The following is a 24750-nucleotide window of genomic DNA, read 5'->3' on the forward strand; positions in this document are numbered from 1 at the left end:
TCATCTCTCATGCTACTACTGTTTCCACTGAAAAGCACTTCAGTCTCTTCAATACCATGCTCCTGATCTTTCACTTCATACATCTCAACCTTGTACTACTAAGAGAGGACTGAAACAAGGAGATTACCTGTCAAGCATCCTGTTTAATTCAGCTTAAAAAATGTACTTACAGAAAATGTAAAAGATAACACATAGAACAATAATATTAGGACATGCAGATGATATTTGCCTATTGGAGCAAATATGCTGAAGACATTATTATAAATGTTCATAAAACTTAAAACTACTGCTGAAAACGTAGGATTAAAAATCAATCAAGATAAAACTGAATATTAAAAAGTATATTAAAAATTAAAAGTAGATAGAAACAACAACTAAGGGTAAAATTACCAGTTTACTATTGATAGCCACAAATTAAAAAAAAAAACTTCCTTCCTTCAAATATCTGGGAACATTGATTACTCAAGATAATAAAATTAGTATGAAAATACAAGCCCAAATACCCTCCAACAGATTTTCTCCTTCACTACATCATTTACTATCTTCCAAAATTCTCTCAATCAGAATTAAAATAGAAATATATGAGACAATCATGGAGCAAACCCTGGAATATAACAGAGAAGTTGCAAAATTAAAAATAAAATTCTTAGACCCGTAAGAGATAACAAAACAGATGAATGGATAAAAAGATATAACCAAGAACTATAACAACTCTATAGATTACCACCACTTTCACATAGCGTTTAGTCTCTGCAATTTGCATATTCTATAAATATTTCCATGGAAAATGTTCATCTGAAACAGCATCAATAATTTCGGCATTCTGTACTAAGCCCATTGCAACACGTACAGCCAGCGCCCAACATCCTTTCACAGTACCACCAGAACAAGTTTCTTTTCCTCCTCCTTCATCCCTGCTACTGCTGTACTGTGAAACAGTCTTCTGCCTGATGTATTTCCCAAGGAATACAATATATAGGCTTTTAAATCGAATGTCAACAAGTTTCTCCTTTGTCTCATATTTCTATTTTAACTCTGTGGACAGACTTATGTGTTCGTCAAACATGTTGTTTATTTTTTTTTACGGTATATATTAGAACACAGAAACTAAGTAAATAATTAATTTATTAACTTATTGCTGATATTTCGCTGGTGTTATAACCAGCATCTTCAGAGCACAAAAACACAGTTTGTCACAATACGTGAGACTATAACAACATGGTGTAATCAATGGACTAGTTAAACAAAATTGTAGCAGCAACACAAAGACTAGAGTCCTGATTTTTGGCTATAACACCAGCAAAATATCAGCAATAAGTTAATAAATTAATTATTTACTTAGTTTCTGTGTTCTAATATATACCATTAAAAAATAAACAACATATTTTAACTCTGATTGAGAGAATTTTGGAAGATAGTAAATGATGTAGTGAAGGAGAAAATCTGTTGGAGGATATTTGGGCTTGTATTTTCATACTAATTTTATTATCTTGAGTAATCGATGTTCCCAGATATTTGAAGGAAGTAGGTGTTTTTTTTTTAATTTGTGGCTATCAATAGTAAACTGGTAATTTTACCCTTAGTTGTTGTTTCTATATACTTTTTAATATTCAGTTTTATCTTGATTGATTTTTAATCCTAACCCCGTGTGGGGACACCTGTAACCCCCATCGGGAGCGTCCCTTGGTGGCGGATCGGGGAATGCTCATCATAGTTTACTATGAAGGGTAGGAGGGAAATAAAATACCTCCTGCAGACCAACAGGATAGCACTTCTCTCATAGGCCGGTCTGGGGGTAGCCCCACCACCAGACTCGGGTGTGGAATGCTAATCCCCTACACGCCTTAAAATTTCTCTCATTAAAAGAAATAACAAAGAGATAGCCATAAGTTTTAATAATGGCAAACCATGAGCAGACATGTAAACACAAAATTAATAACGAAAAAACTCACGTAAAAAGATTATTTAATCATATCATTTTCGCCTGTGTGTTACAGGCATCCTCAGTACATTTTAAACTCAAATTAAATAATAACTGACAATTCCAAAAAGCACCACCTAAGTAGCTAGTGTAAGATAACTAAAAAGGTCAATAAATTTCCTAATAAAAAAAAAAAAAAATATATATATACAGGGTGTTCGGGATAAATTTGACATATTTATAATTAATTATATTTTTCCGTAAGTTACATGTATTAACACACACTTCTCTTCATTTAAAAGTTTGGACCCTTCTTCATTCATATACAAGATGTCAGAAAGGATGGATAGCTGGAACCCACCTGAATCATGGAAGAGAATAACTTGTATCATGATGATTCGTGCCCGCCATCAAAATAAGGATATTACGACTGCTGCCCAATGCTCCCTGAATACAGTAAAAACAATCAGGCATGAACTAGAGACTTGCAATGGTGACTACGAGGATGTAGCAAGAAGAAAGATCCCTAGCAGACGATCTGATTGCGTTCGTACAGCAGAATTCCTCGCAAATCTGCAGGAACAGGTGTTGAAGAACCCTGGCATTGGAATTCGGGCTTTGTTCGTGGAGTTGCTAACTGTAGTCAAGCCCTGGATAACAAGGGTAGCCAATGGTAGGCCGTATGTATGGCAGCAGGATTCGGCCCCTTGCCACACCTCTGGGAAAAGTCAAAAATGGTTGTCTGAAAATTTCTACGACTTCACCAGTCCAAATGTTTGGCCTCCAAACTCCCCAGACCTTAACCCCATGGATTATTTTGTATGGGGCGCAGTTGAAAAAGACACCAATCGCACTTCCAGTAATACAAAAGCCCAGTTAATGGATAAAATTAAAACAGTTTTTGCGGCCCTTCCCAGGGAGTCTGTAGCATCAGCTTGTTCGAGGTTCCGAAGCAGAATTGAAGCTGTGATCGATGCTAATGGTGGTTATTTTGAGTAAATCTTGTTGATAGTATTGTAATTAACTCTGCCTGTAATGTTTTTTTGTCAATTCATTAAATTTAATAGATACAAAGAAGATTTTCTTTTTCCTTACGAAACTGTCAAATTTATCCCGAACACCCTGTATATATATGTATATACAATAAAAAGTTAGGAAAGATTAGCTGAATTATAAAGTACTATCTCCCATAAAGGGGATAGGCGTAAACCATCAGATCTGTTTAAGTTAGGCGAGTGAAGTAAAGTGTCACATGTTTCTTTATAAAGCCGTTCCATGAGGAACTGACTTTTGTGAAGGACTCTTGTCTTTTTCCAATGAACTCTATGTCTAGAGATGATGAACAAAAGGAGTGGGCATGATGAACCAGTGTTTTAATAGTTCCTGCCTTTTGACTAGGATGGTGTTGAGATTCAGCACTGATATAATGGCCTGTATGAGTCTTCTTTCTATAGACTGAGAAATGTAGGTTACCATCTGGTTGGCGAAGAATTAGAAGATCTAAAAAGGCTAATTGCTTATTTGATTCTACTTCTAGGATAAACTGGATCCTTGGATGAAGTGCATTTAACTTAGTGAGAAACTGTTGAAGTTCATCAGAAGAGCCATTCCATATAGCAAAAAATGTTGATGACATTTTTGTTATATGGAATGGAATTTTTGGTTCATCGTGCCCACTCCTTTTGTTCTTCAGACGATCTATTACAGAAAGAACTGCAATATATTACTTCTTCCTTTCTATCTAATGGATATAAGAATTCCTTCATCAAAAGAGCTTTGAGTAGTTTTAATATGTCTTCCTCTTCAAATACAGAAGAAATAATGCGCATTCCTATCCCTTATGTACAAGGCATTAGTGAATGTATAGCAAAAGTTTTAAAACCACTGAATATTTTTGTTGCCTTTCGACCATTCAGAAAAATCTCCATCTTTCTCACTTCTCCTAAGGACAAGCTTCCACATCTTAATTATCCAACTGTTTACCAGATTCCTTGCTCTTGTGGATTATCTTATTTCAGACAAACAGGAAGATCTGCCTCTATTCGGCTAGAAGAACACCAGTCTTATATTCAATACCTTGAACCTGAACAGTCTGGACTTGCAGAACATGCCATCATCACTAGACATAGAGTTCATTGGAAAAAGACAAGAGTCCTTCACAAAAGTCGGTTCCTCATGGAACGGCTTTATAAAGAAACATGTGAAACTTTACTTCACTCGCTAACTTAAACAGATCTGATGGTTTACATCTATTCCCCTTATGGGAGATAGTACTTTATAATTCAGCTAATCTTTCCTAACTTTTTACTGTATATATAATTTTTTTTTTTTTTTTTTTTTTGTTAGGAAATTTATCGACCTTTTTAGTTATCTTACACTAGCTAACTAGCTACTTAGGTGGTGTTTTTTGGAATTGTCAGTTATTGTTTAATTTGAGCTTAAAATGTACTGAAGATGCCTGTGACACACATGCGAAAATTATACTAGTAAATAATCTTTTTATGTGAGTTTTTCCGTTATTAATTTTGTATTTAAAGATATAGCCGAACTGCCTAAATGGTTAATGACAAAGCGAGGAAAAAGGTACATGAGATACGGAACATGGAACATTAAAAGTCTACATGGAAAAGAAAACGAATTAATAGATGAATTTAAAAAATCAAGATTGGATCTGCTAGCAGTCACAGAAACAAAAAAGAAAGGTCAAGGTTGCCAGAAAATGAAAGATGGCCATATACTTTTCTATTCAGGGGTAAACCCAAGAGAATGGGGTAAACAAGGGGTAGCTTGCATAATTAAACCAGATCTCAAAGAATATATTACTAAATGGCAACTAATAAATGAAAGGTTGTTGACAATCACTATTGATTTTAAATCAAATAACCAAGTATTCACTGTGATTGTTGCATATGGCCCAAATGATAATGCTAATAAAGAAATTAAAGATGAATTCTTTGAACTCTTACAAAAAACAATTGAAGAAATTCAAGGGCATATTATACTACTAGGAGACCTTAATGGTCGGGTAGGGAATCAAGTAGAGGAGGAAACAAAACAAGTGTTGGGATCACAAGGAGAAATAACCCAGAATAATAATGGAGAAAGAATAATAAATCTTTGCCTTACAAATAATTTAGTAATACCGAATACTATGTTCAAGCTTAAAGAAATCCATAAGTTTACCAGGGAAGAGCCCAGTAGAAACGAAAAATCTCTAATTGACTACGGCATCATAAGCAGATCGTACTGGGAGTATACAAAAAATGCAAGAGTCTATAGAGGTCCTGAAATAGGCAATGACCACTACTTATTAGTATTGGAAACAATCCATAAAATAAAAGTTGAAAAATGTAGAAAAAGTAACAAGGAAATAAACATTAAGATAAAGAACCACAAACTAAAGAAAGAAGAAACAGTCATTGAGTATAAAAGTAAAATAGAAGAGAAGATGAAAGATATAGAAAAAGAGATATATGAAGACCAAGATGTAGAAAGCTTATGGTACAGGTTCAAAACACTTCTTCTAGAAACAAGCAAAGAAATTTGTGGCGTATCCTTAAATAATAAACAGAAGAAACATAAAACACCCTGGCGGACTGAAGAACTAAAAGAAGAAATTAAAAAGAAAAAGCAATTGTGAAAGAGATATATAACATCAAAGCTACAGGTTGATGGAGAAGCATACAACAACCAAAGAAATAAAGTTAAAACCTTAGTGAAAGAAGAGAAAAGGAAATGCTGGGAAGACTTCGGACATACTTGAGAACAAAATTTTAAAGGAAACCAAAAACGCTTCTATAATGTTTTAAGAAGAATGAGGTAAGAGAAAGAATGCCCCATAAAGTTTATCTAAATAAGGATGGAAAGTTACTCACAAATTCCGAAGACATTATGGAAAGATGGAAACAGTACTTCCAAGAATTATTGGAAGATGCAGGACATGGAAAAAATAGAACCCTAAGAGCAAGACATGCAAGCAAAACAGAAGATCAAAGTGAGGAAATTCATGCAAATGAACTGTTAGCAGCAATAAATAAAATAAAACTGGGCAAATCAGCAGATCATGACCAAATAACACCAGAAATGGTAAAGAATTTAGGAACGAAAGCCATAAAATTTCTTTTACACCTATTCAATATCATATGGAAAAAGAAAATTATTCCCAAAGACTAGGAAATAGCAATAATAATCCCTATATTTAAGAAAGGAGACAACCGTAAATGTGAAAACCATAGAGGAATTTCGCTTTTAAGCGTTCCAGGAAAATTGTATGCCCGTATTTTAGAAGAGAGGCTCAGGAACCAAATAGAGGATACACTGGACGAAATGCAATATGGCTTTTGAAAAAATAGAAGCATGCAGGATCTTATCTTCAGTCTTAAACAAATATCACAGAAAACATTGGAATATGGAAAAGAACTACATGCATGTTTTATACATTTCGAAAAGGCCTTTGACCAAGTTCCCAGACACTTAATATGGCAAACATTAAAGAAAAACAAGATACAAGATAACTTAATAGCAGCCATACAAAGCCTCTACAAAAGTAACAGAAATTATGTAAGAACCTGTAATAATAGATCAAAAGAATTTGAAACAAATGTAGGAGTGAGATAAGGCTGTATCCTCAGCCCTGAATGAAATGAATAAATGAAATAAAGGCATGCCAAACAAAAACAAAAAAATTCCACCTAGGATACAGGAAACTGAAAGAAACCAGGATTACACACATGGCTTTTGCAGATGATGTAGTGATTCTAGCAAATACAGCTGAAGATCTGCAGTACAACATCAACATTTGGTATGAAGCAACAAAGAAAAGGAATATGACCATAAATATAAATAAAACTAAAACAATGATCATATCTAGAAACCAACCAAAACACATAATAAAAATAGATAACCATCAACTGGAACAAGTCCACTCCTTTAAATACTTGGGGTCATATATATATACAAGAAGATGGTAGACTAGACACAGAAATTAACAGCAGGATAACTGGGGGAACAAAGCTATTCTATGCAATGAAATAGATAAGAAAGTAGTCACCCAGAATACTAAAATGGCAGTATACCGTTCAGTGTTTCTACCAACATTAACATACAGTTGCGAGTCTTGGTGTTTAACAACAGGAAACAAATAAACAACAAACAATTGAAATGAAATATCTTAGAAAAGTGGCACAAAAAAACAAGACTAGACCAAATAAGAAATCAAACTATAAGAGACAGCCTTCAAGTTGCACCTGTGAATCAATTCATAACACAAGCCCAAATGAGGCAGTTTGGGCATCTTAATCGAATGGAAGAAGGAAGAATAGCAAAAACTGTATACGAAAGCCAGAAAATAGGAAAAAGAAACATAGGCAGACCCAGGAAAGGTTGGCAAAAGGAAATTAAAGAAAAATTGGAAAAGAAGGGAATTAACTGGAAAGAAGCAAAACAACAGGCCTTGGACAGGACGGCATGGAAATCTCTTTGGCAAAATCTCAACGCTTAAAAGCACAAGAGATCATAGACGAAGAAGAACTCATGAAATTAGAGCTTACAGACTGAGATGGTATAGACAGGTGGAAAAAGTGGGTGAGGAGAGAATGGATAAACAAACATTCAAGATGAGGCCTGATTGAAAGCTATCTGAGGAAAACCACAGAAATGTTGGGAGGATGACATTCAGAAAGACTTAGATGAGGTCAGACTCCTGGATTGAACTCAAACAGCTCAAAACAGAAAATAATGGATGGAGATGGTACTTATGGAACCTTAGACGTTTAGTAAGCTAGAAAAGAATGACTATTAATAGTTTAGTCATTCTTCAGTGAAAGGGTTTCAGGAAAGAAAAAAACAAAAAAAAAAAGGATTGAAAACAGGTGATAAACACCAGTCTTCTTCCTTAAAGGATGTGTTATAGAGCAAGTGTCTCATTTTAATTATCTTGGCAGTTTGTGTAACCAATATTAGTGATGTGAGAAATGAAATGGGTAGAAGAATAAGAATAGCTTCTTGAGTGTTCAAAAACTTATGGAAAATCTAGAAAGACAGCAGAATAGCAGTAAGAACAAAACTTAAAACTTTACAATAATCTGATTCTCTCTGTTTTGCATTACAGAGTTGAGACATGGACATTGTGCAAAAGTGATAGAGCCTTCAAGCTTTTGATCAATTGAGATTAAGGAGTATTATGTTAATGAGATGGTTTAACTTCATGAATAATGAAGTCAAACCATTTTATATGTTGGAGGAGTAGTCAGCCACATCTTAGTGCTTGCTGCCCTGCGTAACAAAAGGCAACAATGGTTCAGCCACGTTAGAACGCTTGGTCAACAAAATTATGTTATGATCAAGAAAGTGTTTGGAAAAGAAGTAGATCCTAGACCCTGAATGAGATGGATTGACAATATCAAACTAGACCTCAAAAGAACTGGCTTACATCAGCATAAAGCAGAAATGAACACTTAGGAGAGATATCTAGTCAGACTATATATATATATATATATATATATATATATATTGTGGAAAGTTTTTTACCTTAGATATAATATATGTTAAAGATACCAAGTTATTTTAAACCTGGTTTTAATCCATTTCCCAAGTAAGCAAACAAACAAGTAAGTCAAGTGTGCACCTGCAAGTAGTGCAAGTCTTAAGCAACTCGTGGTAAAGGTGGAATAAGCTCTGATCACTATTCTTAATATTTACCCTTAATGCAAAGCACATCTCCTTGAGGAGATGTATGATGCTATGCATTAAAGGCAAGGGGCCACTATTCAGACTGGTTTTGATCTTTATTGAGGTCCCATCAGTGGGAGCCAGGCTTAGAAATACTAAGGTAAAGTAATACAGAGCTTATTAAGTATTTTACCAAAACAAGTTAAGGTGCTTTGACCTTATTAAATAAAAATCTCAGGATGAGAGATAGATGAAGCAAGTTTTTTACCTTGGGTATAATATATGTTAAAGATACCAAGCTATTTTGAAACTGGTTTTAATCCATTTCCCAAGTAAGCAAACAGACAAGTAAGTCAAGTTTGCACCTGCAAGTAGTGCAAGTCTTAGGCAACTCATGGTAAAGGTGGAATAAGCTCTGATCACTATTCTTAATATTTACCCTTAAGGCAAAGCACATCTCCTTGAAGAGATGTATGATGCTATGCATTAAAGACAAGGGGGCCACTACCCAGACCGGTTTCGACCTTTATTGAGGTCTCATCAGTGGGAGCCAGGCATCTCCTCAAGGAGATGTGCTTTGCATTAAGTGGATCATCCACTTAATTTGCATTAAGTGGATTCACATGGATCAACTTCAAGGCTGATACGGCAACGTTTAAATTCGGCAGCCCATTTCTTAATTGTCGAAAATGAAGGAGAAGAGTGCCTATAAACTTTTATGAACTTCAAATGAATTTCTTTTGCCGTTAAATCTTCTTTTACAAAGAATTTTATAACCGCACAATACTCAATTTTATCCCTTTCAAGGATACAGACAACACTTTTGCTTCAGACAGCTGTATAAAACAAACTACTTGATAGAATGACTTGTAATTTCACATGGCTGCTTATGACAGATGTGCCAACTTAAAAAAAAAAAAAAAATCTTGCTGATAGCATTGTCATCTACAGTCAAGACCAAGAACTTTTCAGACCACCTTCATATATATAGAAAGGGATACATATGAATGCGTACTAGAAAAGATTGGTAAAACTTTAAGACTCCTTAAGGATATTGACAGAAGAAAGTTAAAATATTCTGGTAGACACATTGAAAGGATGGAAGGAGAACTTCTCAGAACAGTAATGGAAGGTAATGTTGCTGGAAAAAGAAAAAGGGGTAGACTGTCAATGAGATGGATGGATGGATAGATGGATGGAGAGAGAGTGTGTATGTGTGTGTGTGTGTGTGGAGTGACTGATCTTCAGAGAGTTGAAGCCTTCAGAAAAGTATTATACAACAAGACTACATGGGGAAGCATGGTGTGGCACACCACCGTGCATCGAAGTGACCAAATGGCATTTGTGGATGCCCAGTGAACAGATGATGATGATATTCATTCATCAATATCTACAATTTCGATTTCAACTTCTAAAGATCATAATTGCCAAAACATAGGAAAGGTATACAAGAATCTCTATGTATGATCCCTTGATTAATTTTTAGTACTTTCTTAATTTAAAAAGAGCTGCAGTCAAAAAATACATGTTTTGATTCAAGGGTGCTCCATAAAAATAAAACTTTGCTTATCACTTTATATTAAAGATTATAAAAGGAGCTACAAAAACCATAGGTTTAGAGATAATATAAACATTTCTATATATCTGATAATCATTTCCTACTCTGCTGCTTCAATTTCAGACAAGGACCAATTTTTCCTTTTTCAATGTGTCAGAGCTGCCTTCTTTAGTGCTTCAAAAATTCTTCTACTTCTTCCTTAGTAGTCTTCTATGGTACCATAGGCACAAATAAGTTTCATTGCCCAAGTCCCCATTCTGATATTTGTTCACATCACTCTACTCGATACTACCTGCCATTCTAGAAGATTATCCTCGTATTTAGTATTGAATACTACAGACACTCCTTTTCCCCTGATCATTATTGCCTGAATATAAGATCTTGCATTTGTTGCTTAAAAAGATCTCATCTGTTTTTGTTCATTGTTTTGGAAACACCTATTATGTCAATCTGGCATTTATCCAATTCTTGCAGAAGTACTAGAACTGGATTCCTTTTCCTTTACAGTGATGCTTCTTAAGTTATGGTACCCATCTTGAACTCTGCTGGTGTTGAGCTGGATAAGTTCTGGGATGATGATAACAATAACAATGAAATCTTAGATCATAAAAATAAAATAAGAGCATTTCTCAAGGCTGCACCCTTGAGAAAATTTCTGTACCCTTGAATAAAATGACTACATAGGATGCTAAACTTATAAGTATAAATTGCAAGTCTTTTATTTTCCAGGGCTATTAAACTGGATGAAATCTAGACAAGGAATAATTTACAAGCTGAAGACACACAAAAAGTTCTATTTAAAAAAACCACCACAACAACAATAAAAACACTTATGTAAGTACATTCTCTTTAATGGGTATGCTAGCCATGATCTGTCAAGCAGATGATCCCTCAAATGATTTTTATTATTATTACTACGGGCTACTCCAGGAGTCCTTAGACTCATCGAGGAAGGCCCTAAACATCATGTTCACACAGCTGTTCAACATTCTCACAGTATCTATCATACCTTGCCTTGAACTCGCTCACTGTCATAGCACCCACAACAGACTCTGGCAGCTTATTCCACTCATTTACCACTCTAAAAGTAAAGAACCCAGCTCTAACACCCCTGCTAACCATGCTCTTGCCCAGCTTCCATGGGTGTCCCCTAGTTCTCCCACCACCAGTCCTGATCTCAAAAATATCATCTGAATTAATCCTATAGAATCCTTTTAGCAATTTGAATGTCTCAATCATATCTCCTCTTTTCCGCCTATCAACTAGTTTCTGCAACCCACAAATCTTCAACCTGTTCTCATATGGTTCATTCCATAGACCTGCTATCATCTTAGTCACTCGCCTCTGGATCCTCTCAACCTCCTCCCCATCAAGAAGGAACCGAGGTGACTAAATCTGGGCACAGTAGTCGAGATGAGGTCTTATCAGGGTTCGGTACAGAGGTACAATAACTTGTTTTTCTCTGCTCGTCAAGGTATTTTTCAACAACCAAGTGAGTTGATGAGCTGATTTAGCTACTTTCGCAATGTGCCCCCTAAACTTCATCTCCCTATCCACCAACACTCCCAAGTCCCTGGCCTCATCAATCTCTTGGAGTACAGTTCCACCAATGTGGTATACTGCTGCTAATCTTTTCACTCCAAAATGCATAACCTTACATTTTGTCACATTAAATTGACATCCATTCTCCTTAGTCCAGAACTCCAATCTATCTAAGTCCTCTTGCAAGACTTTGACATCTTCTACATTCACTATCGCCCTACCCAACTTTGCATCATCAGCGAACAAATGAACTGCTCCACTTAGACCCTTCCCTATATCGTTAATGAACAGATTAAACAACAGTGGTCCAAGAACAGAACCCTGTGGCACACCACTAGTCACAGGCCGTTTTTTGGACTCTACTCCTGAATAAACTACTCTTTGATATCTCTCCATCAACCACCCAGCTATCCATCTCACCAACCCTATATCCATTCCCATATGTTGTAGTTTACGGATTAGAATTCCATGTGGTATCCTGTCAAACGCCTTTGCCAGGCCCAGCAGTATCACTGTAAACCCATTTCCCTTATCCAGTTCAGCCGTCACCATGTTATAAAACTTGAGCAAGTTAATGAGGCATGATCTACCCTTCACAAAGCCATGCTGTCCTCTGTACAGTATCTCATTTTCATCAATCCATTCCTGTAATTTTCCCTTGACTACTTTCTCCAAGACCTTGACAACGACTCCTGATATGCTGATCGGTCGGTAATTTGCAACCATGGTCTTGGATCCTCCTTTATGCAGTGAAACTATTTTCCCCTCTTTCCACGCCTTCGGGACTAAGCCAGACCTGAGACTCAGATTAAACAACATGGTTAAGGACACTGATAATTCATTAGCCGCTTCATGCAAGACCAGTGCCGGTATACCATCCAATCCCACAGATGCATTCACATTAAGGTTCTGTAATAGACTATTCACCTCCACTTCATTCATCACAATTCCAATATAAACTAATGGTTCCTTCATTTTTTCAATGTCACCACCTGGATGATATACTTTTGCAAAGTGCTCGCTCAGTAACTCCACTATATCGACTGGTTCAGTGAACTCTTTACCATCGTCATTCCTTAAAATCATTTTGCCATGTACAGTTTTTTTCTTGCTTGCAGCATATTGAAAGAACTGTTTGGGATTCTCTTTTGCCTGCATAGCTAGTTTCCTTTCATAATCGGCTTTTGCTGTTTTTACCACACTCGTTACCCTTCTGGCCTGTACTTTATACCGTTCGTGTGCCTGCAGGTCACCCCTTTCTTTAAATTCCCTCCATAGTTGTTTCTTTTTTTGCAGCTCAAGCTTAATGGTGTTATTCATCCATCTAACCCCTCCTTGTTTCACTATTCGGACCTTAGGTATACAATCAGCCATAACCTCCTGTAAATGCTCTTTGATCACTTCCCATGCTCTATCGACGTCCAGCCCTTGCAGTTGTACATGCCATGGCACTGATCCAAGCAATCTCCTAAGCTTGTCATACTTGCCAGCACGGGTAATTCCACATATACCCTGTCTTAATCACAAATTTCACACCTTTAGCCACCTCCCAGGTCAAGACCTTATGATCACTCTCACCAATAGGTGGCAACATGGTCATATTCATTACAGTCAAATTCTCAGATACTATTACCAGGTCAAGCACTCTCACACCCCTAGTATTTTCAATTACAATCAATTTAGTGTAATATACCATTGGTATATTACACTAAATTGAAATTTAGTGTAATATAACATATAAAAACACAAAAGAATAATTCCCATCTTACACTTTTTATATGGGAATTATTGTAATATATGTCAATATTAATTAATATTCTTCTAATTGCTATTAACAAAGATTACAGAACCTATAAGGTTCCCATAATAGGAAACATAATTTCAGGGACGATATTAATTATGGTGAACATACATACCTTCTCCAAATCATTTCCTTGCTCTTCTAGGGCTTTTTTACAATTAATAAGAGGATAACCAGTTCTTTTACGGAGTTCAGCAAGAGCTGATTTTTGATTCCATACATATCTAATTCCATTATGCAGTAGCCGAATGGTGCGAAAGAACATCTACAATGATATTTAAATGTCAAATTGCAATCATAATTGCTTATATAAATCTCTAACGATTCAGAAATTTTAGCTTTATGTAAAAAATAAAGAAATAAATATAAATTAGAACCATAAATGCTAAACAAAATTTGCCACAATATCAAGGAATCTTGACAATGTTAAATTCACATAATAGCAATATTTAGATAACAGAAAACAAAAACAAGAGATGGAACAGATAAGGAAAAGGAAGTAGATTAACTGAATTTGTTAGTAATACTAGTAAATAACCTGTTAATAAGACATTAGACTAGATAAGGTATACCACATATTCAAAGCAAAGTAATAAGAGAAATTAACAAAGCCCTTGAACTAGTTGTTCAGAACATTACAAACTGCTGGCACATAGTACTAGAATCAAAACATCAAATTCGTCAAACCAATATGTATTTTTTTTTTTATTTCTGAAGGTGGTTAATACGGTTTAATGGGGGAGGGATGAAGTATGTAGGAGATAAATAATTCATCAAGTTCACCATCATTATCATTATCATCATCATCAAATTCCTGGCATGGATCCTCAAGGGGTGTACAGGATATGATTATACTTACATCATTACTAACTTCCTATCAGCAATCTTTCTCCAAATAAATCTGTTATCTGTCAAGACTCCAATATTATCAGATCTTATATTTCTATCTTCTAAGGTGCTTTTTATTGTATCAATCCACCTACATCTTGATCTTCCTCTGGGTCTTTTTTCCTGCCAACCTGGCATAGAACACTTGTTTTGCTAATCTTTCCTATCCCATTCTATTTAAGTGACTTATACCACATGAGATTAGCACTGTTAATACATTTCTGGATGCTAATAATGTCAAGTTCTTTACTAACATCCTCATTTTTAATATGATATTGCCACTGATGCCATTTATTCATACCCCTAATCTTTCTCAGGACTCTGATATCTGTGGTCTCTAGTCTTTGGTCGAGTATTTTATTTCTAAACCAGCTCTCAGATCCATAAGTTAAAATTGGTTTGAACACTATCTTGTATACAGCTAATTTAGTGTTTTGACTAATTTCTCTCTTATTCCATATAAATTTATTCAGTTGACTCCCTACCTTACAAGCTTTGTTGATTCTGTTGTCTATTTCCATATTTAATTTGCAATCTTCACTAAAAATTGCGTCTAGGTATCTGAACTGTTTAATTGTTCTATAGGTTCTCCATTCACATTGTGTGGAACACTAGTAATAACTAGTCCATGTCCTGAGCAGGTATTTGGCATTATTATTAGATTTGCTCTTTTTTTCAAAATTTTCCCAAAATATTTTTGTTATGTCTGACAATCATTTCCTACTCTGCTATTTAGATCCCCAACAAGGACCAACTTTTTCTTTTTCATTGTGTTAGTTGCTTTCTCTAAAGCCTCAAAAAATTCCTCCACTTCTACCTGTAGAACCTTCTCTGAGACCATAGACACAAATAAATCTCACTGTCCAGTTTCCCATTCTGATACTTACTCACATCACTCTACTTGATACTGCCTGCCATTAAAGAAGATTATATCCTTGTATTTTGTGTTGAACACTATAGCTACTCCTTTTTATCACTGATTGTTATTGTCTGAGGGGATGCTTAAGGGTCAAAGCTATATAACTGAGAGGAGACCTCCACATAGCCTTTAATGCAAAGAACCGACCAGGGATTTAGACCTAATGTCCAATCCTCACCTTCTCTTGGTGTACCCTGTTAGGTATCTACCTGGATATTAAATGAACAAGGATGGGCTGGCAAGTTTGAATTTAGCCAACCAAATTGCATTCTTATTGGCTTAAACCACAGTGTAAAATGATAGTACCACATGACAGATTTCCTGCCGGCTGGGGCATCACGCGTTAAACAAGCCCCCCCCCCATTGTTTTTGCTAGGGAGCCAGGGGCAAATGTCAAAAAGTCAGCTACTGGAACAAATCCTGAAAGACATCCCAACTCAACATCACTAGAGTTCAAGATGGGTACTATCAACATAAGAAGCCTGAATAGCAAAGAAATGAAGCTGGCTGAGGAATTGGATAAGTACCAGATCGACATAATAGGGGTGAATGAAACAAAAAAACAAACACTGGTGAGATCTTTCATCATTAAGTTTAATGTTGGACAATGCAAGGTTGAAGTGTAGAGTAAAGAATTAATGGAGAAATTCTAGTGGAGGTGGAAGAAATCTGGGAGTTATAGTGGATAGAGACTTCAAATTTAGGGTTCACATTGCTAAAATTGTAAGAACATCACAATGGATTATAGAAATGATGGGGGGGGCGGGCTTTGACATATAGAATCAAGGAGGTTATGGTTCCCTTGTAGAAGGCTTTAATCAGGCTGCACATGGACTATTGTATACGGATTTGGTTGCCTCGTTTTCAAGGGGATGTGGACAATTAGAGAAGATCAAGAAGGTTCACAAAGTTGATTTCAGGTCTATGGAATGTGGGAATATGAGAGAATGTGAATTATTATTATTTCATGACACCTCCAAGGAGTGTAATCACCAAGGGAGGGCACCTACTCTACAAATCTCTATCTCCACCACTTAATTCACCAATCTCTGTAGTGCAACTGAAAGAACAGTGAAACATTGCACCTTTTGATTGGAAAATACCTGGGTTCAATTCTCGTCGTGACAAGGGGAATCCTTATATATGGGCTTTTGCAACTGAAGGATAGTTAGCCCATCTCATATGGAGGTAGCAGGGTTTATTCCTCCTGGAAATTTGGGTTTTTCATCCAGCATACAGACAAATCAGTCTTCAGAACGCACGCAATTTACAGACAAAAATACTTTGTTGGTGATGATGGGTGGTAGATACCGTTGATGGCAGTAGTGTCGTAGTAGTGGAGAGGGTGAGATGTACTTAGCAAAGTAGAGCAGAGAGCCCTCCTGCAATGAGGCTTTGGGCTCTCTGGAGGTGTCACATAATAATAATAATAACTACACCAACCACTACTACCATCATCTGCACCAACACCATCTGATGCCCACCACCCCTAATATTTTTGGTCTGTAAATTGTGTGTGTTTTGAAGGCTGAACGTACTGAGCCTTGTAAATAAAAGAAAGAGAAGGAATACAACTGAGATATTTAAGTTGTTGAGGGATTGTTACTATAGACTTTACATTAATGTGAAGGAAATTTTTTATGCAGTAGAACAGGAAGTGAAGAATAGGTTCTTTACACGAAAGTGGTTGGACTGGAATGTATTACCATAGTGAGTGCAGAAACCATGAATTGGTTTAAGGAAGAGATCAATTATCTTTTTGCAACAGAATGTGGACTTCTTGCAATGAGTCTTTTTTACTCCGTAGAAGTGTGTGATGTTAATAATAATAATCCGTGCACAGAAATCCAAATGAAGCCTGATTATGTGGAACTATTATCTCTTTATCTATACTTGACAGGGATCTTTGCATTATTTTAGCAGCAGTTTTCTGGGTAACCCTTGCAATGTTCATGATGTGTCCTCTGAACTGCGGTTCATTATCCACCAAGATCCCCAATTCCTGGCCTACTCCACCTCTTGAGGCAAAGTTCCTCCTATACGATAAACCTCATTCCATCTTCTATGGCTGAAGTTATACACTTTGGCTAGAGAAGATGGAATAAGGTTCTTCTCTCACACCCTAAACTATATCACTGATATAGTTTAGGGTGTGATTAAATTAAACAACAGCATTCCTAAAAAAGGACACTTTTTAAGACACTGCACCCCCATACACAACTCACTTGCTCCAATCAGTCAATCATCTCTATAACCAAACTATCCAAACCCATCCTGCTCAATTTCAATAGTAGTTTATCATGTGGTACTCTATCAAATGCTTTGGCAAAATCCAGATAAATCATTGTATAAGTATCTTCTCTGTCCAATACACTAGTCACACTATTATAAAATGTAAAAACATTACTAAAGCCAGAACCCCCTACTCTCTGACAAACCCATGCTGCTTTCTTGAAAGATTTCCATTCTCATTAATCCAGGTTTTTATTCTGTCTCTAACATCTTCACCATTATCTGAAATACACACTAGTCTATAGCTGGGTAGCACTGACTTGAATTTTCCCTTATGATGTGACACTATTGCACCCACTTTCTTCACTTGGACTGTTCCTACTGCCAGACTCCTGTTGACCAACCAAAGTCATGGGCACTTCCAGCTCTTCTGTACATTCCTGTAATATATGTGATGATATCCCATCCAGTCCCCATCCAGCCTTATTAACATCAAGGTTACTTAATATTCTAAAAACACTTCTTGAACTGCAGTCTTCTACCCATTCCCCTGCTACATGAAATACACTAACAAAAAATATTCAGAGGTAGGCAAGATTGGGATACAGAGAATAAATTAATTTAGAAATTGTGAAGTCTTTAATCATCTGAAGTTCATTTTTAAGGGCTTGTTCATGAACAGATGAATAAGGCCATTTGTTGAAGAGTATTAAACCAATTTATAGATATGGTAATAGTGAGAGTCTTGTTGCATCTGTGTGTGTCGATTCCCATTAAACCAAAAAAGACGTAAAAAAACGACACCTGACTGAATATATGTAATTAAAGCATCAAAGAAAGGAAGAGAATCGTGCTTTAATAAGCATCAAACATGATGCTTATTCTTTTATGATTCTTGTGGCTAAGGAAAGTATCAATAGTTTGAACTCCATTAGCCAGATACCTGAGCTATACTTTTGGTTTTAAGGGGGAGGAGTCAAGAGCTATTTGTTCAAAAGGCTATGTATAAAAATTTGATATAGTATTCAAAAGTGTAAGAGCCCATAGCTGTATATACATGCTGCAGGAAAAAATTTACTCTGCTAGACAAAGTATTCGTTGTAAGACATGTGAGAAGAGGGCAGAGTAATATCTGGTAGAAATTTGTTTTGTAAGAGTAGAATTGTTTCTTTGATAGAGACATTACTACTTGGACATCAAAAATGATCAAAATAACTTTATTATTGGTGGTGAGATCTTTAGTTCTGCTGATGAAGTGTTGTTGCTTTTAATGTAGGTAGGGAAAAAATCCATTAACTCCATCAATGCTGCTGCTAGCTTCTTAGGTTAATAACTGGTGGAGCTGTCTTTACATATCTATGACAGAGTAGAGTGGGATGATATTTCCCAGACAACAGGTGGATTGGTTGCTGCACCATGCCAAAGCCCCAGTCCACACAGCCTTGTCTGTCCAACAGTTCTTGATGAAAAATAATATGGCAGTTCTTCCCCACTCCATATTCATCTGATCTCTCTCTCTCTCTCTATGTGACTTTTTTTAATTCCCATGGATAAAGAAAACTATGAAGGGGCAGTGATTCATTGATGTGGACAAAGTGAAAGAAAAGTTGCTGGAGGCCATAAACAGTATTCCAGTTGAACAGTTCCAGAACTGTTTCCAGCAGCGGAAAAAACGGTGGGAAAAGTGCATTGATTCACATGGAGAGTACGTTGAAGGCGACTAGAATATGGTATTATAAATTTTAATAATTTAAAAAAACAAAAACAATTCCGGTTATTTTTGGGTATCCCCCTGGTACACCTAGAAAAAATTCCCCTCTTTAGAAACACAAGTTCCTAAAGTTAACACCGATCAACAAATGCTAGCTGTGAGGTTCCACTATTAACTGAGAATGTGGTAAGCAGCCCCTCAACCACTAAAAGCAGGATTCTTCAAATTAATTCAGGGATCTAGATTATTTAAGTGATATCATATATATTATATATATATATAGAAAGTATTTTACCTTGGGTATAATAAATGTTAAAGATACCAAGCTATTTTAAACCTGGTTTTACTCCATTTCCCAAGTAAGCAAACAGACAAACAAGTCAAGTTTGCACCTGCAAGTGTTGCAAGTCTAGCTGACCCTGCACGTAGTGCAAGACCAAGGCAACTCATGGTAAAAGTAGAATAAGCTCTGATCACTAATCTTAATATTTACCCTTAATACAAAGCACATCGCCTGGAGGAGATGTATGATGCTTTGTATTAAAGGCAAGGGGACACTACCCAGACTGGTTTCGACCTTTATTGAGGTCTCATCAGTGGGAGCCAGGCTAGAAATACCAAGATTTTCGTAATACAGAGCACATAAGTATTTTACCAGAATAAGTTACCATAAGGTGTTTTAACCTTATTAAATGAAAATCTCAGGAGGAGATATAAATGTAGAAAGCATTTTACCTTGGGTATAATAAATGTTAAAGATACCAAGCTATTGTATTACTAAAATCTTGGTATTTCTAACCTGACTCCCACTGATGAGACCTCAATAAAGGTCGAAACCGGTCTGGGTAGTGGCCCCTTGCCTTTAATACAAAGCATCATACATCTCCTCCAGGAGATGTGCTTTGCATTAAGGGTAAATATTAAGATTAGTGATCAGAGCTTATTCTACTTTTACCATGAGTTGCCTTGGTCTTGCACTATGTGCAGGGTCAGCTAGACTTGCAACACTTGCAGGTGCAAACTTAACTTGTTTGTCTGTTTGCTTACTTGGGAAATGGAATAAATCCAGCTTTAAAATAGCTTGGTATTTTTAACATATATATATATATATATATTTACTTATTTATTTTCCTGTATATATATTGTATATGGTATATAATCCTGAATATGGTCTCGACATGAAGGCTAACCATGTTTATTATAGTTATTAAATTTTTATTCTCTCTCTCTCTCTCTCTAAACAGAATCTGCATCCTCTATAATGAGTACTGTACACTGTCTACAGTCCAACCAATGCTCCCTCTAAGCTGTGCCCATGTGCGCACGCACACACACACATTTCACGACTAGCACACAAAGCAAAAAAAATGCACACACACACGTTTCACAACTAGCACACAAAGCAAAAAAAATGCACACACTAGATTTTCAAGATGAAATTAAAATTTATTAATTAAAGAAGTTGCATCTAAACATTAACCTACAAATTCTTTAAAAAATACAGTAACTCGGCAACGCTCAAGCCTATAACCTCGCATTTTTTATTACATTCTCGAAGTTGCACAAAATTTATAAATTATTAACAGTAACCCTATTTGAGGCTAGCGATTTGATGCCAAAGAGAAAGGGAGGTGGCTTAAATGTGTAATTTTTAAGTAGCATATAGAATGGTGAGCGGTTTGTTTACATCTCAGCCCTGACTCATAGAGATTTCCCAAACGTGATTGGCTGATCAAATTAGTTCAAGATCATGAGATGGTTTCATAATTTTAATAAAAATAATTAAAGACTTTTAAAAACTTAAATTAGAGTACAATTAAAAATATTGTAGCATTTCAAAATTCTCTAATTTTTAAAAGGAATTTTAAAATAGTAGACTAAATAATAACATTCGTGTACACGCATTGAGATACTCTCTCTCTATGTTCACTGGCATTTACAGATGTCGTATGGTCACTCCGATGCTCGATGATGTTCCACACCAGGCCTCGCCATGTAGTCCTATTGTTTGCTTTTCTGGCAGCCTCAACTCTCTGAAGATCAGTCACTCCACGCACACCATCCATCCATCTTATTGATGGTCTACCCTTGCCTCTTTTTCCAGGAACTTTATCTTCTATTACTGTTCTGAGAAGTCCTCCTTCCATCCTTTCTATGTGTCAAAAATATTTTAACTTTCTTCTGTCAATATCCTTAAGGAGCCTTAAAGTTCTACTAATCTTTTCTAACACTCATTCATTTGTACGCCTTTTAGTATATGATATCCTCAACAGCCTTCTGTAACACCACATCTCAAAAGCAGATATCCGTTTCTTATCTGATTTCTTTAGGTTCCAAGTCTCGCATCCATAAGTTGCTGTTGGAAAAACAACTGCATCTAAAATTCCTCAACTTTGTTCCCATGGAGATAGATCCATCCTTCCAGATTTTAGACAGGTCTCTGACTGTAGTTTTAGCCATTCCTAACCTTTTTCTGACATCTTCTGAACAGCAATTCTTCACATTAATAATGGATCCCAGGTGCTCAAACTTGCTGACTTCCTCAATTCTTTCTCCATTAAGATATTTGTTTCTCAAGAGCTTCTCTGTTTGTATTTCCTTTGAGAACCATAATCTTTGTATTGCTAGAATTGAGTTGAAGTCCTCTGTTATTACTGATCTTGTTAACTTTGTCAAGAATTAGTCCTAGTTCTTCCTTGTCATTACAAAGGAGTACTATATCATCAGTGTACCTCAGATTACTGCTTAATCTACCTCCTATTGTAATTCCTGTCCTGAGCTCATCCAATGCTTCATGCATGATGTCATCTGCATATATACTAAACAAGTGAGGAGAAAGTAAACATTCTTGTCTAACTCCTTTTCCAACTTGAAGCCAGTCAGTCAATCCAACACCTGTTCCTACTATGGCTTCTGGCTCCTTATACAAGTTGGCTATCAACCTGATAGTGTGTTGAGGAAAACCCATTCTTTTCATTACTTCCCACAGTTTCACATGCTCAACACAGTCAAAAGCTTTAGAGTAGTCTGAGAAACACATTACCAGAGGGAGTCTGAATTCTTTATATTTTTCTATGATCTGTTTAAGGCATTGAGATACAACCAAGTTAATTAAATCTAGGCTCTAGGCATATCTTTAAGCTCTTGTGTTGCCCTCGGCAATGTTTAGTGTTGGTTCAGCTTTTGCCTTGCCAAGTTATTCAGTGAATAGTGTACATTTGTAAATTTATAAAAACAATAAAAAACATTCTTCGAATAACAAAATTGCAAAAGACTGATGCACCATGTCAAATTCAAAGAAAGCAAAAGGTGTGAAGAGAAAACAAACTGCTAGCTGCTTTGTTGAAAGTTTATTTTTCACTTGGTTAGAGCATAATAAAATTAGTTTAATCCTTTATCCAAGTGTGAGCAAACAAAGTTTGCGCCTGAAATATCTTCAGGACTAAGGGTAAGGTGATACCACACCAGGGCAACTCGTTGCAAAGGTGGAGAAAGCTACCAACACTCCTATCTCAGTATCTCCTATATAATGCAAAACACATCTCCTTGCGGATATGTCTAATGTTATGCATTAAGGGAAGGGCCACTACCCAGACTAGTTTCGACCTTTATTGAGGTCTCTTCAGTGGGAGCCAGGCCCTAGTGGAAATACCAGGCAGAAGCATTTGCAGGTCATCTCTACCTATAGGAGTTGCCAAATGGTGTGTCACCCTTTTTTAATAAATTACTCTGGATTTAGAGAAGGTTGTTGAAAGTTTATTTTTCACTTGGTTAGAGCATAATAAAATTAGTTTAATCCTTTATCCAAGTGTGAGCAAACAAAGTTTGCGCCTGAAATATCTTCAGGACTAGGGTAAGGTGATACCACACCAGGGCAACTCGTTGCAAAGGTGGAGAAAGCTACCAACACTCCTATCTCAGTATCTCCTATATGGATAAAGGATTAAACTAATTTTATTATGCTCTAACCAAGTGAAAAATAAACTTTCAACAACCTTCTCTAAATCCAGAGTAATTTATTAAAAAAGGGTGGCACACCATTTGGCAACTCCTATAGGTAGAGATGACCTGCGAATGCTTCTGCCTGGTATTTCCACTAGGGCCTGGCTCCCACTGAAGAGACCTCAATAAAGGTCGAAACTAGTCTGGGTAGTGGCCCTTCCCTTAATGCATAACATTAGACATATCTGCAAGGAGATGTGTTTTGCATTATAGGAGATACTGAGATAGGAGTGTTGGTAGCTTTCTCCACCTTTGCAACGAGTTGCCCTGGTGTGGTATCACCTTACCCTAGTCCTGAAGATATTTCAGGCGCAAACTTTGTTTGCTCACACTTGGATAAAGGATTAAACTAATTTTATTATGCTAGCTGCTTTAAAAGTGAATGACTGGATGAAAGAGTGAAAACTGCTACGCCAAAAGCTCATGAGTTGATAAATATTCAGCTGCATGAAATATTTATGTATGATGCTACAATTGGTGTTGTTTGTATTTATTGTCGTGATGCAAAGATTGCTGGGGATCTTGATAATGAAAAGAAGTTTGATGTCACTTGAAAGTTGGATTTTTTGAAACGCCATATGACAAGTAAAATACATCTGGATGGTGTGCAAAAACTTAGGCAACAAAATTGTTCATTGTCAGCTACAGGAGTACTGCGTATGCTACGTGAAAGTTCAGATGACCGAGAGAGAAAATGATCAAACCCAGAGCAGATTAAAGTTCTTATTGACAGTGTCTTATTAGTTTGTTAAGATGAATAACTCTTTACTTTCAGTTCAACATATTAATGGAAAAGTATGTTCAACTCCTAGACAGCTAGTGAAGCAAAAATTATTACTATTATTACTATTATTATTATTATTATTACGGGCAACTCCAGGGAGTCATTAGACTCATCGAGGGAGGCCCCAAATCATATTCATCACAACTATTTGACATTCATACAGTATCTATCATACCTCGCCTTAAACTCATTCACTGTCACAGCATCCACCACAGACTCAGGGAGCGCATTCCACTCATTCACTACTCTAAAAGTAAAGAACCCAGCTCTAACACCTTTACTAACCACACTTTTGCCCAGTTTCCATGGATGTCCCCTAGTCCTCCCACAACCAGCCCTGTTCTCAAAAATATCTTCTGAATTAATTTTATAGAAACCCTTCAGTAATTTGAATGTCTCAATCATATCTCCCCTCCTCCGCCTATCAACCAATTTTTGCAACCCACAAATCTTCAACCTGTTCTCATACGGTTCATTCCACAGACCTGCTATCATCTTGGTCACTCGCCTCTGGATCCTCTCCACCTCCTCCCCATCAAGAAGAAACCTAGGTGACCAAATCTGAGCACAGTAGTCTAGATGGGGTCTTATCAAGGCTCGATACAGAGGAACAATAACCTGCTTGTCTCTGCTTGTCAACGTATTCTTCAGCAACCAAGTGATTTGATGAGCTGTTTTGGCCACTTTTGCAATGTGTCCCTTAAATTTCAATTCCTTATCTAC

At 36.4% G+C, this 24750-nt stretch overlaps 1 protein-coding gene across 1 annotated transcript in view; it reads right to left on the reverse strand.

Moving 5' to 3' along the window:
* mEFTs (elongation factor Ts, mitochondrial) overlaps positions 1-24750 on the reverse strand; it is a 152355-nt gene that overhangs the window by 84335 nt on the left and 43270 nt on the right. The window contains exon 2 of the mRNA XM_090409803.1: positions 13607-13756. Coding sequence (XP_090265929.1) covers positions 13607-13756 — 150 coding nt within the window. The remainder of the gene's footprint in view (positions 1-13606; positions 13757-24750) is intronic.

This window comes from Typopeltis vanoorti, chromosome 2 (assembly GCF_054136105.1).
Source record: "Typopeltis vanoorti isolate ZY-2024b chromosome 2, IOZ_Tvanoo_1.0, whole genome shotgun sequence".
NCBI lineage: Eukaryota > Metazoa > Arthropoda > Arachnida > Uropygi > Thelyphonidae > Typopeltis > Typopeltis vanoorti.